Genomic DNA, 18,934 nt, shown 5'->3' with positions numbered 1-18,934 from the left:
CCCCCTGTGGCTTCCAGCACTGGCAGTCAGAAGCAGGGCTGCCTCTGAGTGTGGAGAGAAGAGCCCAGCCATCTTTGCTAGTAGCCCTCCACATCCCTCTCCTCCTCCATGAATTTGCCCAATCCTCTTTGAAAACGATTCAGGCTGGCAGCTATTGGAGCCTTCTGTGGGAAGGAGGTCCAAAGTTTTAACTAGGCAGGACTTTCGCCTGTCCTGTCTCCCAACACCCATCTTTTCTCTGTGCCACGTGCAATTTTATAAACTTCTATCATGTCGCCCCTTCTCTAAACCAGGCATGTCCAAAGTCCGTTTCGGGGGCCTAATCCGGCCCCTGGGGCAGTTTATTGCCTGGGGTAAAATCCTTAAAAAACCCAACAACTATGGTTGGCCCTTTGTTAGGCCCTCACGGCCCTTCACTTCATCAAATCTGGCCGTCTTTGAAAAAAGTTTGGACACCACTGTAACTAAAAGTCCCGAAGGGTGCAACCTTTCCTCCTGGAAGTCCCTCCCCCCCCCCTTGATCCTTTGGGGGCCCTTGGCTGAATCTTCCCACCTCCCTCCTCCCTGCAGGGGGTGGCCCCAAAGCACCCCCAAATGAGTTATGTGAAAGGAAAAAAGGCCAGCCAGAAATTGCTGCACTTGCCCAGAGTCTCCCAGGAGCCCCTTTGGGCCAGTGGGGGGGGGGGAGGGTGTGCTCTGGTGGACGTTGGCAATCCATCCCCACGTGTCCCCTGCCCAACAGACGTCAGCCACCTGCGTTGAGGCAACCTGGGGAGGGGGATGCAGGTCGTGGCATGGGAGGCTCATTCCATGGGCTTTGAGGGTGAGGCCTTGCACACCCAAATGCCCTTTATTCCACCCTCTCCCCCGTTTTGAGAAGGGGCAAAGGACCAGCCCCCCTCCCAATTTCACCCCAGAGCGCCTGGAAGCAAATCCAAAACCAGGGTTGTTTTTTTAAAAAGGCATTTAACTGCTTTTATTTCAAAGTGGCTGACCAGCGTTTCCCAACCCCCTAGAAAGGACTAACTCAAAGCGCGGGACCCGCAAAATGGCGAGGCCAGGAGAGGAGAGAGAGATGGAGGGGGGGGGGCAGAGGGAGGCGGCTGGGCAGAGCCATTTCCTTCCGCTTCCTTCCGCAGAATGTGGCTCCTCACCCCCTCCCCACGAGGGGCACAGGCAGCGGGTCGGAGTCTGGTTCTGAGCACCCAGGGAAACCGCCAGCAGGCCGGGATCGGGTCCGGAGAAGGAGGAGAAGAGCAGGTTGGGTCGGCCGGCTACAGGCTGCGAGAGAGCAGAGGGGGAGCATTGCAGTGGGCAGGACTGGATGACCCCTGGGGTCCCTCCCCCCTCCAGGACCCTTCCTTCTCCTGACCAGGCTGCCTCCGGGTCAGGGAGCCCTCACCTCTCCTTGTGGTCTCTGCTGGCCTCCTCCTCTTCCTCCTCCTCGTCCTCTTCCTCCTCGTCCTCTTCCTCGGAGGCTTCCTCCTTCCCCTCGCCTCCGGCCGGCGCACCAGCGGCTCGGCTGCTGTTCTCCTCCTTCTCCCCGCCATCGGGGAGGAGACTGCTGGCCTGCGGCTTCTTGGGCTTCTCGGTCTCCTTGTGGGCGTCTCCCTCACAGCCCTTGGGCTTCTCCCCCCCAGCGCCCTCCTGGTCCTCGCTCTCCTTGGCGCGCTTGGGGGAGGAGTCCTGCAAGACGGACAGAGGGGTCAGGGAGGTCCAGCCTGTCTCCCCACAGCCCTTCTGTGCGCTCAAGAGCTGTGGTGCTGGGGTTGGGCTAGATGGCCTGGGGGGGTCCCTTCCGACACCATGGCTCCATGGCTCATTGGAGGTTCTTCAGCAGAAGTTGGGCAGCCATTTGTTGGGGATTCTCGAGTTGCGACTCCTGCCTTGCAGTGGGTTAGTTCAGCCTTGGGGATCCCCTTCCAACCAGGAACCCTTATTAATATTCGGGGGGGGGCAAAAGCTGGGCACAATAAAATAAAATAAAATGCAGGAGATGACAAAGCAGCACAGAACAACGTGATGAGAAATGCAGCCTTGAGTGTCATCGGCCTGTGGACCTCCCTGCCACTTGAGATGCAGCAGTCGCCTTCTCTGCCAACTTCTCAATGCCTGCCAAAAACGTTTCTATTCCTATGCAGGCAATTAAAAGAGTGCAAACCCCACAACTTTTTGTCAATCCTGGCTTTTAAACTTTTTTACTCTGAAATTGGTGTTAATACTTTAAATGCTTTCACAAAAATATTTTTAACGCTATTTTAATGCTTTGGTATGTTACGGAAGGGGGGGGGCATGTCTTCTTCACTACAATATATTTGCTCAATTTCTCTAGTGTCCTCCCTAATTCCTCAAGTAAGGTGTCAAGACCCTAATCCTGTCAAATCACTCTGCCAAACCTTTCCTCCGGGCAATGCCAGGTGACAGACTATGCATACACTCAGGAAGCGCTTATCTGCCCCCCTCCCTCCTCCTTATGTTAATCCGGTGTAACCCAACCTTTCCTTAATGTATTCATGATGTAACTGGGATGTATTTTGCACTGTATTCTGGGACATGGAGGGAGTTTCAAAAGTTCATGTCACCCCTTTCTCGGGGTTCAATCTCGTCTTGAACCTGTTGCGCAATAAACCTTGGATCTCCGCATTTTGCTCCTGTCCGGCTGAGCTCATTTTTCTTCCGCAGGGACCCGCGGACACTTAGTCCGACGAGCTGGGTGGCAGTGTAGCCCCGCACCCAGATTTAGCCGTAACAGGTACGTCTTGTGATTTAGCGGCATAGCAGTACTTTTATAAAGAGATGTGGGGATCTCAGGGGCCCCCAAGACACAGCACCCAGGATCCGTCCCTGGGAAAACACTGCAGATGGGGGCAGACGTGCCTTGCATGAGTAAGACCCCCGGCTCACTATCCCACACCAGAGGCATCTCCAGACCGGGCCGGGAGTGAGACTTGTGCCTGGAGCCCCAGAGAGCCCCTGCTGCTTCCAGTCAGAGCAGGCAACACTGACCTGGATGGACGCTTGGCCTGAGCTGGGATGAAAGCAGCTTCCGGCACCAGCTCACGTGTGGAGAGCAGGAGGACAAGATCCCCAAGAGATCTGCAAGGGGCCTCCAGCCCAGAGGGAGACCTCACCTGGCCGTGGGGGGCCAGGAAGTTCACTGGGTGTGACCCTGAGGGCCAGTCGCTGGCTCTTGGCCTAACCTACCTTTCAGGGCTGTTGTGGGGATTAAATGGTGAGGGGGGAGAACCATGTACCCCACTTTTAGCTCCTTGGGGGAGAGAAGGCAGGACAGGAACACAATCGATCGATCAATGAACCCCTCTAGTATCCCGGGAGAAGGAGAAAGGGAGCCCCACGGTAGGAGCCGCCACAGACCCTTTTCCTGCCCTCGCTTTTAACCCTTTGCACCCCAGCCGGCCGCTGCGAGAGGGCTGGCTGTGGGGTGGGCCACGTGTGGTCGTCCCCCCCCCCCCGCCTACCTCCAGGAGGGGCCCCTCTGCTTTCCTCTTGCTCCCGGCCTTCTCGTTCTTCTCCTTGGACTGCTCGTCAATCACCAGGTTCCCCTCCTCGTCGCTGCTCCCTTCGGGGGTCTCCTTCTTCTGCCCTGCTTCCGGCTCCCGCTCGGCCCCCGCGTCCTCCGTGGGGCCCTTCTTCTGGGTTGGCTGCGGAGGAAGTGGCAGATAGCACACACTCAGCCTCGGTTTCCCCACTGGGACTGGAGCCTCCCATCTCTGGGGCCCCGGAGGCCGGGAAGCCAGCCCCACAGAAGGAGCAGCAGCCCTGGCTGCCCCACACTTCAGGCGCACAGGAATCCTGGGAACTGTAGCGTGTTTGGGCCCCTGGGAATTGCGGCTCTCTTGGGCGGAGGAGGTAATCCCCCCCAGTGCGCACCTGGTACCCGGATGCCTTGACGGTGGGGTTGTTCTCTATCTCCCAGAGGCCTTCGCTGAAGCCTTTCCGCTTGTTGGCCTTCCCAAATTTCCCCTTGCACTCTTCATACGGGAAGAGGTCTTTCGGTCCCAGAAACGCCCTGGGTGGAGAGAGAGGAGCCGCGAGTCACACACGCAAACAAGGGCCGTGGGCTGGCCCAGACCGGCCCCTGAAAGCCCCGCTGGAGAAGCCTATACGCGTGGTAGGCCTCGCCTGAAGTTTTTTAATTTATGTGTTTCTTTGGCGCATCTGTATGGCCTGCTCCTCAGCCAAAATAATACTGCCAGAGCGGAACAAGGCAGTCCCTGCCTGCACAAGCTTACAGTAAAAGAAAAGGACATGACACACAAGGGAAATGGGATAGGGAGGGAGGAGGAAAACTCAAAACACAGGCAGGAATTTTTAAACAGTTGTTTCTATGATGAGAAGGTTAGGTCTGTTCAGACTGGAAAAGAGGAGAACAAGAAGCAACATGATGGCCCGCTAATATCTGAAGGACCATCCCATGAAGCCAGACTGTTTTCTGCTGCTCCAGAGGGGAGACCTTGACCCCGTGGCCCCTTGGAGTCCCTTCCAACTCTACAATTCAGAGAGGCTTTCAACATTTTGTCTCACAGTCCTGGCCAGGGGGTGGTGGAATGCCTTAAAAAAATAAGCTTAAAAAACTTAATTATAATTATGATTATCCAGTATTAGCACGCTGGCTCCATATTCAGAATTTCCCAGTGGCAATCGTACGCAGCCATTCTCCCCTGACACCCCCATGATGGACCCCAGCCCCAAATCACACAGGAAGCAGCAGCTCCAAAGTCTGAGATCCACAGAGGCAGCTCTGTTCAGGTGCAGAAGCGAATCCCCTCGCAAAGGAGAAACCGGCTGCTTCCTTCTACTCACGTTTCATGGGTCCCGAAGAAAAAGACCTGGTACTTGTTGGAAGCCGATTTCACAGCGGACTCTGGCATCTCATCAATCTGGACAGAGGAAAAGGAATAAGAAGTTTTTTGGAGTCACAGAATCATGGAATCGGAGGTCAGGATGGCTGCCTTGAAAACAAGGCTTCCACTTTATATGTAACAAAAGCACACAAAAAGGTTCTGCAGGTTCTAGTCTGCACTGAAATCTCAAACTATCTCCTAATTTTCTCCACAATAGCTCTGCAATGGTGCTAAGCACCCAGTGTCAGATTTTGGGACTAAGGTTGCAGTGACTATTTGAGCTGCTGAGATCACAGACAAGGCCAATGCTTTTGGCCATATACCTCTGCTGGTATCATCAAAAAGATGGAGGCGCAATAAGTCCAGACTCTAGACCTCGCAGGTGAAGGTGGAGGGGAGTCAGAGCCCAACTGTATCCGGGGGGGGGGGGGATTTGGAGAGGACAGCTGCCTGGTGTACAGAAGGTGGGATGATCTCCCAACTGGGAGGCAGCTCTAAACGGGGGCAAAGCCACAGAGGAGAGAGGCTAGAGACCTCCGTGGAGCCTCTGGGCTCAGGGGTAGTCTATTACAGAGGACCACTGGAAAGAGAAAGGAAAGCGGCAAGCAGGTGGGGAGGGACTTTGCACCCCGCACGAGGGCTCTGAGTTAAGCTGACTGGCCACGGGGGGGGGGGGGGGCACCAGGACATTCTCCACCCCCCAGGTCTGATCCGGGGCAGAGGGGGGGAATAAATATATTTTGGGGATTTTAAAAAATAAGTTATGTGAATTTGTTGCTCACTGTGATCCTTTTGCATCTTTTAATGTCTTCCAACTTGCTGTTATTTTTTATCAGCTATCGTTTATCAATGATTTGTTCCAACTCTTCTTCTCTATTATTAATCACTGATCTTTTTGAGTTAATCTTATTGTGTATTGCTATGTTTCAAATGGATTATTGGACATTATTTGATACAAGTTCAAAGAACCACAGAATTGTAGGGCTGGAAGGGACCCCACAGTCATCTAGTCCAACCCCTGCAAGGCCAGAATCTCAACTGTTTATTTTAAGTTGCTTAAAGTCATATTTTTATATTATGACTTTTGACATGGGGTTGGGTCATTATATGTAACTTTTATTGCACATGCTGTTGTTTCTTCGGACTGCAAACCGCCTCAGGTGTGGCAATAGAGGAAGATGGTGGACAAATGAACACTGAATGTTGAAAGGAAAAGCCCAGCAGTTGGGCTCTGTTAAAAAGGCCCCATCTTACAGGTTGCTTTGGGGAGGGGGGCCGGTGGGGAGGGCCAGCCTCCTGGGTGCTGGGGGGTGGGCACTGATCTGGCAGGCAGCCACTCTTATTTCGGCACAGGGCCAGGACTGCAAGGGCTCCCTGCCCCCTTCTGACCAATGGTAAGCTCCTGTCTAGACTGCAGCGCCAATTTAGCTCAGCAGATTCTGCAGCTGGGGGGGGGGGGCAGGGAGGAACAATGGCCAGGCAGCCACCGGCCCCTGCAGATGGGAAGAGAGGAGGAGCACTTCCAAATTCCTGCTGGATTTTCTTCTCTGCCTAACAAAGGCCATCCAGCTCCCTCCCTCCCATGTGATTTTGGCACTGCAAAGCCACCTGCTGGCCTGGGGCCGCTCTGGCCCCCAGGGGCTCCTTTTGCCACCTCAAACCAAAGCCCCAAGCCCCGGCTCTGGCCTCACCCCCAAGCTGGCTTGGCCAACAGCCAGGGACTTCTGCAAGCAAAGCAGCTGCCCTGCAGGCTCTCACCCTAAACACAAAGCAATATTCTAGTCCTCATGATCCCAAGTGAATGACTGGCTTCTGCACAGGAGAAGAGGATGCTGGACTTGGTGGGCCATTGGTCTGATCCAGAAGATTCTTATGTTCTCAGGGAACCTCCAGGTCCAGAGCCAGTCTATCCTGACTCCTTGGTTCTTTGGGGTACTGGAAATCAGGATGGTGGGCTCCATGGGCCCCTAGGATGGCCCTTCCCCCTGGCTACTCCCATGGCTGCCTGAGGCCTCACAGGGGCAGGAGTCTTCCTCTGACCCAGATGGGTGCTTCTTCAAGAAAGGCGGGGAGGTCATGATGCTTAAAAGCAAGCCTTAACTCAAGCAGGGGTGACTGGGCAGACCCCAAAAGGCCAGCAAAGCACTTTGTGCACGATCTATGGCCTCTGTCTGCCCCCTCCAGGCACCTGTCCTGGATGCTGCAGCTGCCATCCCTGCATTGCAGGGGGTTGGACTAGATGACCCTTGGGGTCCCTTCCAACTCGACAGTTATTTTATGATTCTGTCCAGAAGCTGTTTGCTGGCAGCCTGGCTTGAGAAATGCCCCTCCCCTCCACGTGGGCCCCTCCCTGGCCCAGACAACAGCCCCCCCCCCATCTGGTGATTGCTAAAAAGAAAAAAGGTTGGAGAGAGACAAAAGGCTTAATCCTGCTCCCAGGTCCCCTGAGCCTTTCTGAGCTGCAGGAAGAGGCAGGTGCTGCTTCTCCGGGGGGGGGGGGGGAGGAAGGTGTGGGGGAAACCCAACACCCCCATCACAAAGAGGAACAAAGGAGGCAGGTGGGCTGGAGAGGAGGAAGAGGAAGAGGCCCAGGGCCTCCAAAGGGCCCCCACCCTCAGAACCCAGCAAGAGCCCAAAGGGGGCCCATCTCTCCCACTGGCCAAATGCCCCACAGAACCTAGGGGGCTTGACAGACTGCCTCTGGACCTGGAGGCTCCATCAGAACAGGCTGCAGTTGCCTCCGGCCAATGTGAGGGCTTGAAAAGAGGAGGCGAAGAATTCACAGGCTCTTGCAGGGAGGGGGGCGCTTTCCTTTGGAGCCGCTGGTTGGCCCCGTGAGGCCCCCTTAGGCCTGATCCAGCAGCCAGGCCTCCCTTCTGTTCCTATGGAGCTTCCAAGTCCAGAGGCAGTCTATCTGGAGGGGGTTTGGCCATCGGGAGGAGAGGAGGCTGGAGTAGAGGGGCCTGTGGCCTGATCCGGCAGCCTCTCCCTCTGGCCCTGCCCTGCCAGCCGCCCTCCTGACTCACAGCGAGGGGGGAGGAGGAGGAGGAGGAGGAGTGGCCTCTGCCGCCACCCTTGCCGAGTCACTGCCAGGAGGCCCCTTCCTGCTTCCCAGCCCCAGAGAGCGCCCTTTGTCCCACCTGGGGATCTGGCTGGCCAAGGGGGCCGGTCCCATTCACCCTCCGGCCATTATCAGTGGGGTGGGAGGAGAGGGAGAGGAGCAGCAGCCGCTCCCACCCTCTGCCGCAGAGCAGCTGCTTGGCAGGCAGAAGGTGGCAGGTTCCCTCTCCGCAGGCAGCAGCTCCTGGTAGGGCTGGGAACGCCTCCACCAACCCAAATCCCTCTAGTGAGCGGCTGCTGCCGGCCCGTGCCAACAGTACTGAGTGAGACAGACCCGGAGGCAGCTCCCGATGTTTGGAACCGTGAGGACTGGGACCTTCGCTGTGTTTCCAGAGGGAAGGCCACAGATCAGTGGGGGAGCAGACTGCCTGGCCTGGGAAGGGTCCTGGGTTCAAGCCCTGATGCCTCCCAATGGAGATGGGGAAAGGCAGCCCTGCCCCACGCAGACAGCTGAGCAAAGGGGCTCCTGGACCCTCAAGAGCAGCCATGGAGGGCTGAGGGAGATCCCCAGCAGGGCCTGGGCACCCACAGCCCCAGCCAAGGCGCCCTGGGAAGCCTCAGCCCCCCAGAGAGCAAAGGGGCAGGTGCAAAGGTTGGCTGGAAAGACAGGCCTCACCCAGGCAGGGGGCCTTTCCAAGAAGAGCCCGCTGGAGCCGCCCAAGGGGGCCTCTAGCCCAGCCTCCTGAATCCAGATAGACTGTCTCTGGACCTGGAGGCTCCATATAAACCTAAGAAGAACCTGACTGCTGGATCTGGCCAAGGGGGGCCCATCTAGCCCAGCCTCCGGTTCTCACATCAGCTCAATATAATCTAAAAATGTAGGGATTGTGATAGACTGCCTCTGGACCCGGAGGTTTCATAAGAACACAAGAAGAGCCTGGTTCCTCTTCTCACAGGGGCTGGCAAGCAGGATCTGAGCACAACGACCTAGCCTTCCATAGCCCTCTCCTCCACCCCTGCCTCCGGTGGGAGGGAGTTCCAAAGTTTAACTCTCTGTGTGAAGGCCTTTCTCTTTGGCCTGACAGGGGAGGGAGGGGAGCCTAGCCAGAGGGCAGAGGGCCAGAGCAGAGCAAAGCAAAGCAGAGCAGGCCTCTGCCCTCTGCCCCCCTGGCACTGGCCCCACATTAACACACGCATGCAAGCACACACAGGCCAGGCACCTCCGCCAGGAGGCTGGGCCAGAGGCACACAGCCTGGCAGCAGAAAGGAAGCCCTCAAAAGTAGCTCCGCCCCCATGGCCTGGCTTTGCCCTGCCAGCCCCATGCCTCCCCACCTGTGGGGCAGCCAGACAGGGGCAGACGGGGGGGGGGTGTCCCCCTCCCAAACACTCTTTTCCACCCAAGGTTTTTTGGGAGCCTGATCAGCATTATCTGGAAAGGGGTGGGGTGGGGAGGGCACCCTAAGGAGCACCTGGGTGTCTGGTGGGTGGGTGGCGGGTGATTGAGGAGACCATCTGGGCCAACAGGAAAGGCCGGCTGGGAAACAGGTTTCCCTGGCTGGGGGGGGGGGGGCAGAGCCTGATTGCGACAGGGAGGCCAGCAGGCAGGGGCCTCCAAGACGCTCAGTGTGGGGATGTGGAATGGGGGTGGGTGGGCAAATTGGGGTCCAGAGAGGCCCCTTTCCCCACTCCTGGGTTGATCCCAAATGCAACCAGACTGGACCCTGGATCAACCCAAATCGTAGAGTTGGAAGGGACCTCCAGGGGTCATCTGGCCCAACCCCCTACAACAGGATGTGCAGAAACGAGGCCCCTGTCACTCGGCAAGCGCAGAGGCTGAGCAAATGGAGAGAGAGTGGCTTTCCTTTTGCTCTTTGCAGAAGAGCAGGGTTCAAAAGCAGCCTGGAACAGAGGGACAATTCCGCCTGCTGCTCCAGCTGGGAGCCAAGAGGCCCAGGCCCATCACCAGAAACCACAGGCCCTCTTTCCAAGAGAGTCACAAGAGGGGAAACCAAGCCCTATTTGTTTCCCACCATCTCATAGGAACCTAAGAAGAGCCCCTTTGCTGGATCAGGCCCAAGGGGGCCCATTTACTCCAGCATCCAGTTCTCAGTGGCCAAACAGATGCCTCTTTCAGAAAACCCCCAAGCAGACCTATCGCAAGTCCTGGGCCCCCTCCCTTCCTGCCTCTTCCAGCCACTGGCATTCACAGCATTGCTGCTTCCTGCTGTGGGGGCAGAGCACCGCAGTCCTGGCTAGGAGCCCTCCATGGCCCTCTCCCCCCTCCGGCATAACTTTGTCCCACTCTCTATTAAAGCCACCCAGGCTGGTGGCCACCTCCACCTCCAGTGGGAGGGAGTTCCACAGTTTAACTCTCACTGCAGCAGTCCTGCATCTTCCAACATTCAGCTTCAGTGAACTGCCCCTGCCCTCAAACAAACCCACCCAAGTCTGTAATTTATTTTAATAACCAAGCTACTTACAAACTACCCTTTATCAACAGATATCAGAACAGAGAGCAATAAGTATCACCAGAAGTGACCCTATAATAGGAAACAGGCCCAAAACATCATTAAAAGGGTAAATGGGTCCATTTGCTGTTAAAATACCCAAGGTATGACCCAAGGTATGCTGTTAAAATACCCAAGGTATGACCAAAGTCTGACCAAACTGCAGGAGACAGTGGAAGACAGAAGTGCCTGGCGTGCTCTGGTCCAGGGGGTCACAAAGAGTCGGACACGACTAAACGACAACAACAACATTTCAACATGCTTTAACAATCGCTGCATTTATATCACCAGGTTGTTTAGTTACGTTCTGCTTCATTTCTTATTCAACTTTGCTTGACTTTGACCGCTTTGTTTATTCCCTTCTTAACCCAACCCTTTGGGTATTTTAACAGCCATAAAATAATAGCAGTAACATCCATTTTTCTTTCCTCTCAATCTCTCAAGGTCTTCTGTATTTTCTGCTTTGGGCTGTAAGCCATTTGAGGGCAGGGACCTGCCCACTTTTGACTTTTGAAACTGCAAATTGTAAACTGAACAGCTCCAATATAGCTGCAATAAGGAATGCGATGTTAGGTCATCCCCCCATGGAGCTCAGCTCTATAAATTGCATCCTTTTGCTAAGAAACCCTCCAAACAGGTTGATTCGCTCAGCATCGAAACAATGAACACCTCAGAGCTGCCTAAATGGAGACGGTTAAATCGGGTCTGCTGGGTCAAGCTTCTGTGCTCATTTAAAACTTCTGATGGGTTTTAAAATAGACTGCAATTGCTTGGGTTGGTAATGTAAGATGGCCAAGTGTTAGAACTGAACAAAATGCACCAAGCACATAGAAAATAGAAGACAAAATTGCATGAGGAGGAAGCACATGCCAAGTGGGGGACTGGGAGATCCACCAGAAGTCAAGCCGGGCCGGGGGTCCTACTCTGCTGGCCTCCATGGGGTGGGGGCCCAGAGGACCCCTGGATGTGCTGAAAGAGGAGCACCTCTTGCAGAGCCAGCAGGGACAGAGCCCCCTCCCCCCAAACCGCAAGGCTTTCCTGGCTCCCTCTTGGGAGAGGCCTCCTCCCCCCCTCCTCCCCCAACGGCCACAGCAAGGAAGGAAGAAAAGAGGCGGCAGCAGAAGAGAGCCAGGCGGCTGCTGTTTTGTTCTGCAAGAGCGGCAATGACAAAAGGCAGCCATTCCCAGGCCCCCTGGCAGCAGGGTTTCCAGCAAACAGGGCGGCCGGTGCAGGCAGAGGCAAAAATGGCCGCAGACCAAGGGAAGCCAGCCTGGAGGAGGAGGAGGAGTTTTTGCTAGGTGCCCCTAACTCCCTTGCTTCCAAAGAGAGGCCTGAGCAGGCCTCCACTTTGCGGCTGGGAAGTCGCGCCCACACAGGACCACTCGATTCCTGCCATGGCAACCTAGAAATCCATTTCCCCATCGACCGCTCTGGGGGCGCCTGGCCCCTCGCAGCAAATCAAGCCACGACCCTGAGAAGGTTCCCTGGCAAATTAACAGGCCTGGCAGACGCCGCCATAGGGCACCCCACACTTGGGGCGGCTTCCAGCTCCCTTTGGAGCAGCGGGACGTTTGCACCTGCAGGGGCAGCAGAGGGAGCTGGGTGTCTGATGTGGGGAAAACCAGGCCCCATGGGATGAAAGATGGGGGAAAGCGCCACCCCAGGATTGGGGCCGGGGGACGGACTCAGGACCCCCATGGCCAGCTGCAGCAGCCCCATGGCATGGTACATTAAAAAAACACAAACCAGGCTTTTCTGAAGTTTAATCCGGATTATTTTAGAAGTGGAGCTACATTAGCACAATCCTATTCTGCATGTCTACTTAAAAGAAGAAGTCTCTCTTAATTCAGTGGGGCTTACCCCCAGGTAAGTGGCTTTGGGTGTGGGACTGCAGCCTCGATGCTCCTTAACAACCTGGTTTGAAATACCTGAATGCAAAAGAAACGCATTTAGGTCATAGCTCATTCCACCTCTCCTGCGTTCCCTGACTAGCTCATTTATTGTTTATCTTTATATAATGTTTAATCGGTATAACATATAAAAGGAACAGGAGCTTGTCAGTGTAGCCAGAATCCGTGGCCGCCTTTCAAGCACAGTGCAGGCCCCGTTTCCTCTGTAAGAGAGTGAATCCGGAGCCAAGATGGGACTCTGAAGCTCTAGCACCATCAATATGACACAAGAGGCCGCCTATTATTCTACCATTCGTTTATATCGGCTTATGCCAAACGAACAGTGTGGTCATCTACTTTCCTTATCATGGAGAAACACTCCTCTGCCCAGGACCTACCAGCCGCCCTTACTTCTGGAAAGTTCTTGGCACTTTGCCTTCCAGGAAGTGATCTTGCTTAGAATCATAGAATGGAAGAGTCAGAAGGGGCCCCTGAGGGTCATCTAGTCCAACCCCCTGCAACGCGCAGTTCCCCATCCAATGTGTCCTCAGTGTCCTTATACGCAACGGCTCCCCTAAGCAGATACAAGTTCTGTGATCCTGTGCGGTTGGACTGGATGACCCTTGGGTTCCTTCCAAGCCTAGGAGTCTATTAAATTTTGCAGTGCAAAACCTTTGTGGGCTCTGATGCTGGAGAGGTTCGAATTATGCTCCTGGGTAGCACTCAAGGTTCAGCTGGGTTGGAAGCAAGACGCCCAGCTGATGTTTATGCTTCCACTCCAGAACATATATATTAGAGTGGAAAACTGGAAAGTTTATTTGATCCAGAGATTTAAAAGTGATGCCTTTGGGGGATGGAGAATCGCTGAATTAAAATCGCAAACAGCCCTGATGTAAAACATCCCACCCCGATTGCTGGAATGAAACACCTGTGAAAATGAAAATAAGTTCCTGGGGGAAAGCTCCTGCAGCTGCGACTCCTGGCGTCACCAGGAAGGGCTGGGGAAGCCTTCCAGCCAGAGACCCCAAAGAACACCTGCCGGTCAGTCAGGTGAATGGCCCAAGTCAGTATAGGGCAGCTTCTCATGCTCCTCCCTAAATCTGCCCTTTATCCGACACCCTCCAGATGATGCTGAACTCCCGTGGGAGCCAGTCAGGATTGGCCCCAATGCTAAGGGACTGGGAGAGTTGGAGCCCGTCGTGCAACATCTAGAGAGCTGCAGGCCAGCCAGCCCCATCATAAAGCTTTAGGTTAGAAAGGTCTCTTCCACTCCCTGTATAGGAAGCTGCCTTATGCAGGCTGCTGGTCCGTCTAACCCAGTACTGCTTACACTGACTGGCAGCAGCTCACCAGGGCTTCAAGCACGGATCTCTGCCAGTCCTCCCTGGACTTCTTGGCATGCAAAGCAGGTGCTCCAAGCATCGAGCTGCGACCACGTCCATGTTAGAAACTCAGATATATAAGCGAGGAGCCAAATGGCTCCTTAAACCAGGTTTACAGACGCCAAAACGGAATGTCTAGTTGCCATTTTGGGGCCAGACGGCTGGAAAGCCGTATTTGTCAGAACAACTTTGTGGTTTCTGAAATATGTTCCGATTCTACAGGATGTGTTGTTAGTGTGTGAAAACAGGCAAGGCCCAAGGATCCCCAGATGGGGGGGGGGGGGGGGGAGCGTCAGGCGCCATCCTGGCGAATTGTGAATGCTGAGCTGTATCCCTTCTGCCAGAGGAAGATTCTAGTCCTCATGGTTTCCCACAAAAGTCTGGTTTAAAGAGGAAGAGAGTCAGGCCATTGGGGCATCTGGTTCAGTACTGTCCACACCAGGGACAGTGCTCCCATCATCCCTGACGACGGGGCGTGTGGCACTGGCAGACAGTGGCTCCCTGCGGGGTTTGGGCCAGGACATAATGTAATTAACAACAAACAGCAGACAAGTTTCGGAAACGTGCTGTGCTGGTTTGTGTGAACAAGGAGGGGGTGTGTGGCAAGATTTTGGCAACACTGCTGGAGCTGGAATATTGGATTAAAGGAAGGCACCCGCTATAGCCTCTTGGAAGAAGGAGGGGGATCCTAGATTGACAGGCAAAACACACAAAGTTTATGGGCTGTATCCAACTTTAGCCACACAAATATTTACGCAAATATATGCAGGTTTCACTGCTCATCATGTTGATGGTCATTTGAGGGCCATGGAGCCAAGTTCTAGGCAGGTTTACTCAGAAGTAAGTAGAAAAGTGTTTCTCTCGCAGCAACAGACCCATAGAATTGTGGAGTTGGAAGAGACATGACAGGATTAGAAACTTGAGTATATAAGCTAGGCGACAAATGGCAACTTGAATCCAGGTTGCAGTTGCTGCAAAGGAATATCTATTCACCAGGGGGTTGGACTAAATGACCCTCAGGGTCCCTTCCAATGCTACAATTCTATGAGCTCAGCTACATTGCTTGATTGTAGCTTCCTCTTACAAAATTCACTTGTCCCAGTGTGCAAGAAGGAGGAACGCACACGGTGGAAATGGAAATTACTATGGAGTAAGTCTCTAGATTGAGTAATTCTCTACATGAGCACAATTGGATCCACACCAGTAGGAAAACGCGCCTGGCTAATTTTGAGCACTGCCTGAGTTCATCTTGTCCACCCCACTGCGCAATGCAGGAATATGCAGCTATCCCATACGGGGTTCAAACCTGAAACCTTGGCATTATAAGCACCACGCTCTAATCAAATGAGCTACTACTGAATTTCCCTTTTTTTCATTCTGATAAAAACCCCAAGTTTCTAGCCCTCATGGTTACAGGAATAAACAGAAATAATTAAATAACTGAAGACACAACAAGTAAAAACAAAAAGACACACATGTACTTATACAGAGCTTTTTTAAAGGGCTTAACGGGCTAAAACCAAACATTATGTCAACAATCCTCTTAACATCCCTGTAAGGTAGGCTGGTATAACTCCACACTATTACAGATGGCCACCTAGCCGTTCAAAAGCACTCTTAAGTGCAAGTAGATAAATAGGGACCGCTTTATAGCAGGAAGGCAAACGGCGTTTCCGTGTGCTGCGCTGGTGCTGGCTCGCCAACTGCAGCTTCGTCATGCTGGCCACGTGACCACGTGGCCCGGAAGTGTCTCCGGACGGCGCCGGCTCACGGCCTCTAGAGCAAGATGAGCACGCAACCCTAGAGTGGGACACGACTGGCCCGTACAGGCAGGGGTACCTTTACCTTTATTACAGATGGAGGAAATCAAGAGGTTTAGCTTTTGGCTAATGCTCTTGACCAGCGTTCGAAACTCCTGTTGTTCTAGTTGCCTTCTGCGACAGGGAACTTCACTAATGCGCAGTACTGCACCTAAGATTTCAGATTAAAACTGCCTTGGCTGGAACGAAAGGAGGACCTATTGCTGCCTCCCCCCTTCCAACCACGCTCTGAGGATTGGAGAAGGGACCCTTGTAAGAATATTAGGGGAGGCGGGCAGGGGAAGTATGGCTTACTTTTTTGTAGTCTTCAGATGAGGACTAGACCATGTGAAAAATGAACATAGGATTTTAGCTGCAGTTCATTCATTTTCAGCTTTGTATTCATATTATAAAAAAGCATGGCTAGACATTCCATTGTTGCGCCCATAACCTCGGTTTAAGGTGCCATTTAGCTCCTAGATTTCATATCTCAGTTTCTAACGCTGCTCTTGACCCAACAAAAACTACACTCACCCCCTTTGCGTAGGTATCCTCATTCAAAATGGGGTGACACCCCACCCAAATCCAACTGCCATAAGCAAAGGTAGTAAAGGGGTCTTTAGAGGCCAATGTGGCAGCTCAGACCCCTTTCCAAAAATCACGCAGGGGAACTCTGCGGCGGCACAGGAGGTCTGCATGAGGAAAGTGACATCCCCAGCAACACAACATCCAACAAGGAACAAGAGTATTTCTTTTAAAAAGCAACTAACAACTATTATTATTTTTATTAGAAATAATCATCATAAAACACCATGGGAAGGTGGTGTATTCTCCTTCCTTGGAAGTTTTTATGCAGAGGTGCTCCCAGGAGTTATTTAGATGTGATTGGGGTGGGGGTGGGTTCCATGACCCGTAGGGTAACCTTCCAGCTCTACCACTCTATGATCCAACTCCACAAAAAAGGGGACGCGGGGTTGAAACAAACAGCAAGGCCAGCAAAGAAAGTTGTTCAAAGAAAGTCAACTGAAACAAAATGCTCCATGATCTGTTTTTGAGAAGTCTGCAGTGAAGCGGCCCGGTGGATCTCTTTCTCGAGGGAGATTTCCATAGCATTGGGCCATGCCAGAGAAGGCCCTGCAGCTCTGAGTAGAAGCTAGCTCCGCACCAATATAGGATGAAATTTTGAAACAGGAAGATCTGGTGTAAATGGGGGGGGGGGGTTAGTTGGCTGCTGGTGGGAGGAAGCCTCTGACCTCAGAAACCACATTCCTGGGACAGACACATCAGTGCCACCACTTGCATGCTAGCCTTCCTCATTCACAGCCCAGGGTGGCTAAGAACACCCATAAAAAGAAAAGAAACACCACACCATGTAGTAAACTTAAAGGTAAAGGGACCCCTGACTGTTAGGTCCAGTCGCGGACAACTCTGGGGTTGCGGCGCTCATCTCGCTCTATAGGCCAAGGGAGCTGGCGTTTGTCCGCAGGCAGTTTTTCCGGGTCGTGTGGCCAGCATGACTAAGCCACTTCTGGCGAACCAGAGCAGCGCGCGGAAATGGCGTTTACCTTCCCGCCGGAGCGGTACCTATTTATCTACTTGCACTTTGACGTGCTTTTGAACTGTTAGGTTGGCAAGAGCAGGGACCAAGCAACGGGAGCTCACCCCGTTGCGGGGATTCGAACTGCCGACCTTCTGGTTGGCAAGCCCTAGGCTCTGTGGTTTAAAGCACAGCGCCACCCGTGTAGTAAACTTAGCCTATGACAAATCAGTGGGATTCAACAGAAAGGGCTGGAATCATAGCACAGTCTGGTTGGAAGGGACCCCAAGGGTCAGGTAGTTCAACCCCTTGCAATGCAGGAATATCAGCTCAAGCATCCCTGAGAGATGGCTGTCCAACCTCTGCTCAGAAACCTCCAAGGAAGAAGATCTCCCGACCTCCAGAGGGGGTCCGCCAAACAGTATCCACTGTTCAATTCACTGAAATGAATGATTGTGACTTAACTTGGGTCTGTTATTTTCAGAGGGTTTGGACTTGGTTGGGTACTGCCCACCCAACAGCGTTCTGGGTCAGGAATAGCCAACATGGTGCCCTCCAGACAATGCTGGACTCCAATTCGTATCAGTCCCTGCCTGCCACCATGGAAAATGGTGAGAGGTGATGGGAGTTGTAGTCCAACAACACCTGGAGGGTATTATGACCACTTCCTCCTTTTAGGTCAGTGCTTCCCATACTTGGGCCTCCAGGTCCTTTTGGACTACAACTCCCATCATCCCTAGCTAGCAGGACGAGTGGTCAGGGGTGATGGGAATTGTAGTCCAAAAAAACACACCTGGAGACCAAACTTTGAGTGCACCAGGCAGCAGCCAGGATTTAGCAAGCGCTGCGGCCACTTGGGTTTCTAAGCAAATAACTGGACGCTTTTCAATCCCAAAGAATGCAGCTCCTCAGTATTAGTACATTGCTATAATTGCAGGCAACTATTTCTACCGAATGAATGACTACGAAAGAAAGGGTCTCCCCTTCCCCCCCCGAGCAGAAAGCGGGCGCAGGTGAAGGAAAGGCGGCTGCCTGGAGCAGGCCTCACCTGCGCCTCGTGCTGCAACCTGCGAGGCTGCTCCCGGACCCGCCTTGGGAACTCCCGGCCACGAGGGGGCTCCCCGACTCCCCAGCGGAGCCCCCTTTCTCCCGCCCCGTGGAAACATGTCCGCGCTCCACACGCCCCCGCCGGCCCAGGGACGCAAGCGCCAAAGCCCGCGCGGCCAGGCCGAAGGGCGGCTCTGGCTGGCAGCGCCCACCTGCGGCCCGCCCGGGCCCTGCTGCTTCTCCCGCCGCCCGGCCACGCGGCCTCTTTCCCGCCCGAGGCCCGAGCGACGGGGGCGCCCTGGCGGGAGCCGCGAGGCCCCTTCCCGCTGCCGCCCCCCCGCCGGCGCCTTACCCGGGCGGGCCAGTGCGGGTAGCCCTTCATCTTGGCGAAGACCAGGTCGCCGCACTTGTACTCGCGCTGCCGGTTGGAGCGGGACATGGCGCGGCGGCGCGAGGGGGGCCGGCGGGCGGCCTGCCTCTGCCTCTGCCTCCTCCGGGCTGCCGAGCGCCGCGCCTCCTGGGGCTGCTGCTGCCGCGGCTCCGGCTGCTCCTCCGGGCGGGCGCTGCTCTCCGGGCCGCCGCCGCGCAACAGTTTGGCTGGCGGAGGCGCGCCTGGGCTCCCCGGGGGCGCTTGTTTGTGTTTGAAACGCGAGGCTGGCGAGGGAGGCCCGGCTCCGCCTCCTCCTCCGACCAGGCCGCTGCCTTTCCCCGCCCCCGGCCGCCAGGAGGCGGGGGCGCCGCCGCCTGCAGAGCCCGCCGAGGGCGCCCCGAGAGGCGGGGAAAGCGGGGAAGGCGAACCAGCGCCACGCGCCTTCCCGCCGCCCAGACCCGGGGCGGCCCTCCGGGA

General features: G+C 54.7%; 1 protein-coding gene across 1 annotated transcript; it reads right to left on the bottom strand.

The window, feature by feature from the left end:
• Positions 1–946: 946 nt before the first annotated feature.
• On the bottom strand, positions 947–18,782 carry HDGF (heparin binding growth factor). Its single transcript, XM_083716112.1, has 6 exons — positions 18,440–18,782; positions 4,825–4,901; positions 3,892–4,030; positions 3,480–3,662; positions 1,403–1,686; positions 947–1,281 (listed from the first exon to the last, which is right to left on the bottom strand). The coding sequence occupies exons 1-6, from the start codon at positions 18,524–18,526 to the stop codon at positions 1,275–1,277; spliced, it is 777 nt and encodes a 258-aa protein (XP_083572238.1). The 5' UTR covers positions 18,527–18,782; the 3' UTR covers positions 947–1,274.
• Positions 18,783–18,934: the final 152 nt, after the last annotated feature.

The sequence above is a fragment of the Podarcis gaigeae genome (assembly GCF_964106915.1).
Source record: "Podarcis gaigeae genome assembly, chromosome: 16".
NCBI classification, from domain to species: domain Eukaryota; kingdom Metazoa; phylum Chordata; class Lepidosauria; order Squamata; family Lacertidae; genus Podarcis; species Podarcis gaigeae.
This window is presented reverse-complemented; position numbering and strand designations above follow the sequence as displayed.

What these genes read in the sequence shown, in the direction of transcription:
- HDGF (XM_083716112.1), bottom strand. Translation starts at nt 18,526, where the DNA reads ATGTCCCGCTCCAACCGGCAGCGCGAGTACAAGTGCGGCGACCTGGTC. An exon ending in TTCTTCGGGACCCATGAAAC is followed by an intron (nt 4,031 to 4,824) that starts GTGAGTAGAAGG and finishes CTCTCCACCCAG; the next exon opens with GGCGTTTCTGGGACCGAAAG. An exon ending in CAGAGGGGCCCCTCCTGGAG is followed by an intron (nt 1,687 to 3,479) that starts GTAGGCGGGGGG and finishes TCCGTCTTGCAG; the next exon opens with GACTCCTCCCCCAAGCGCGC.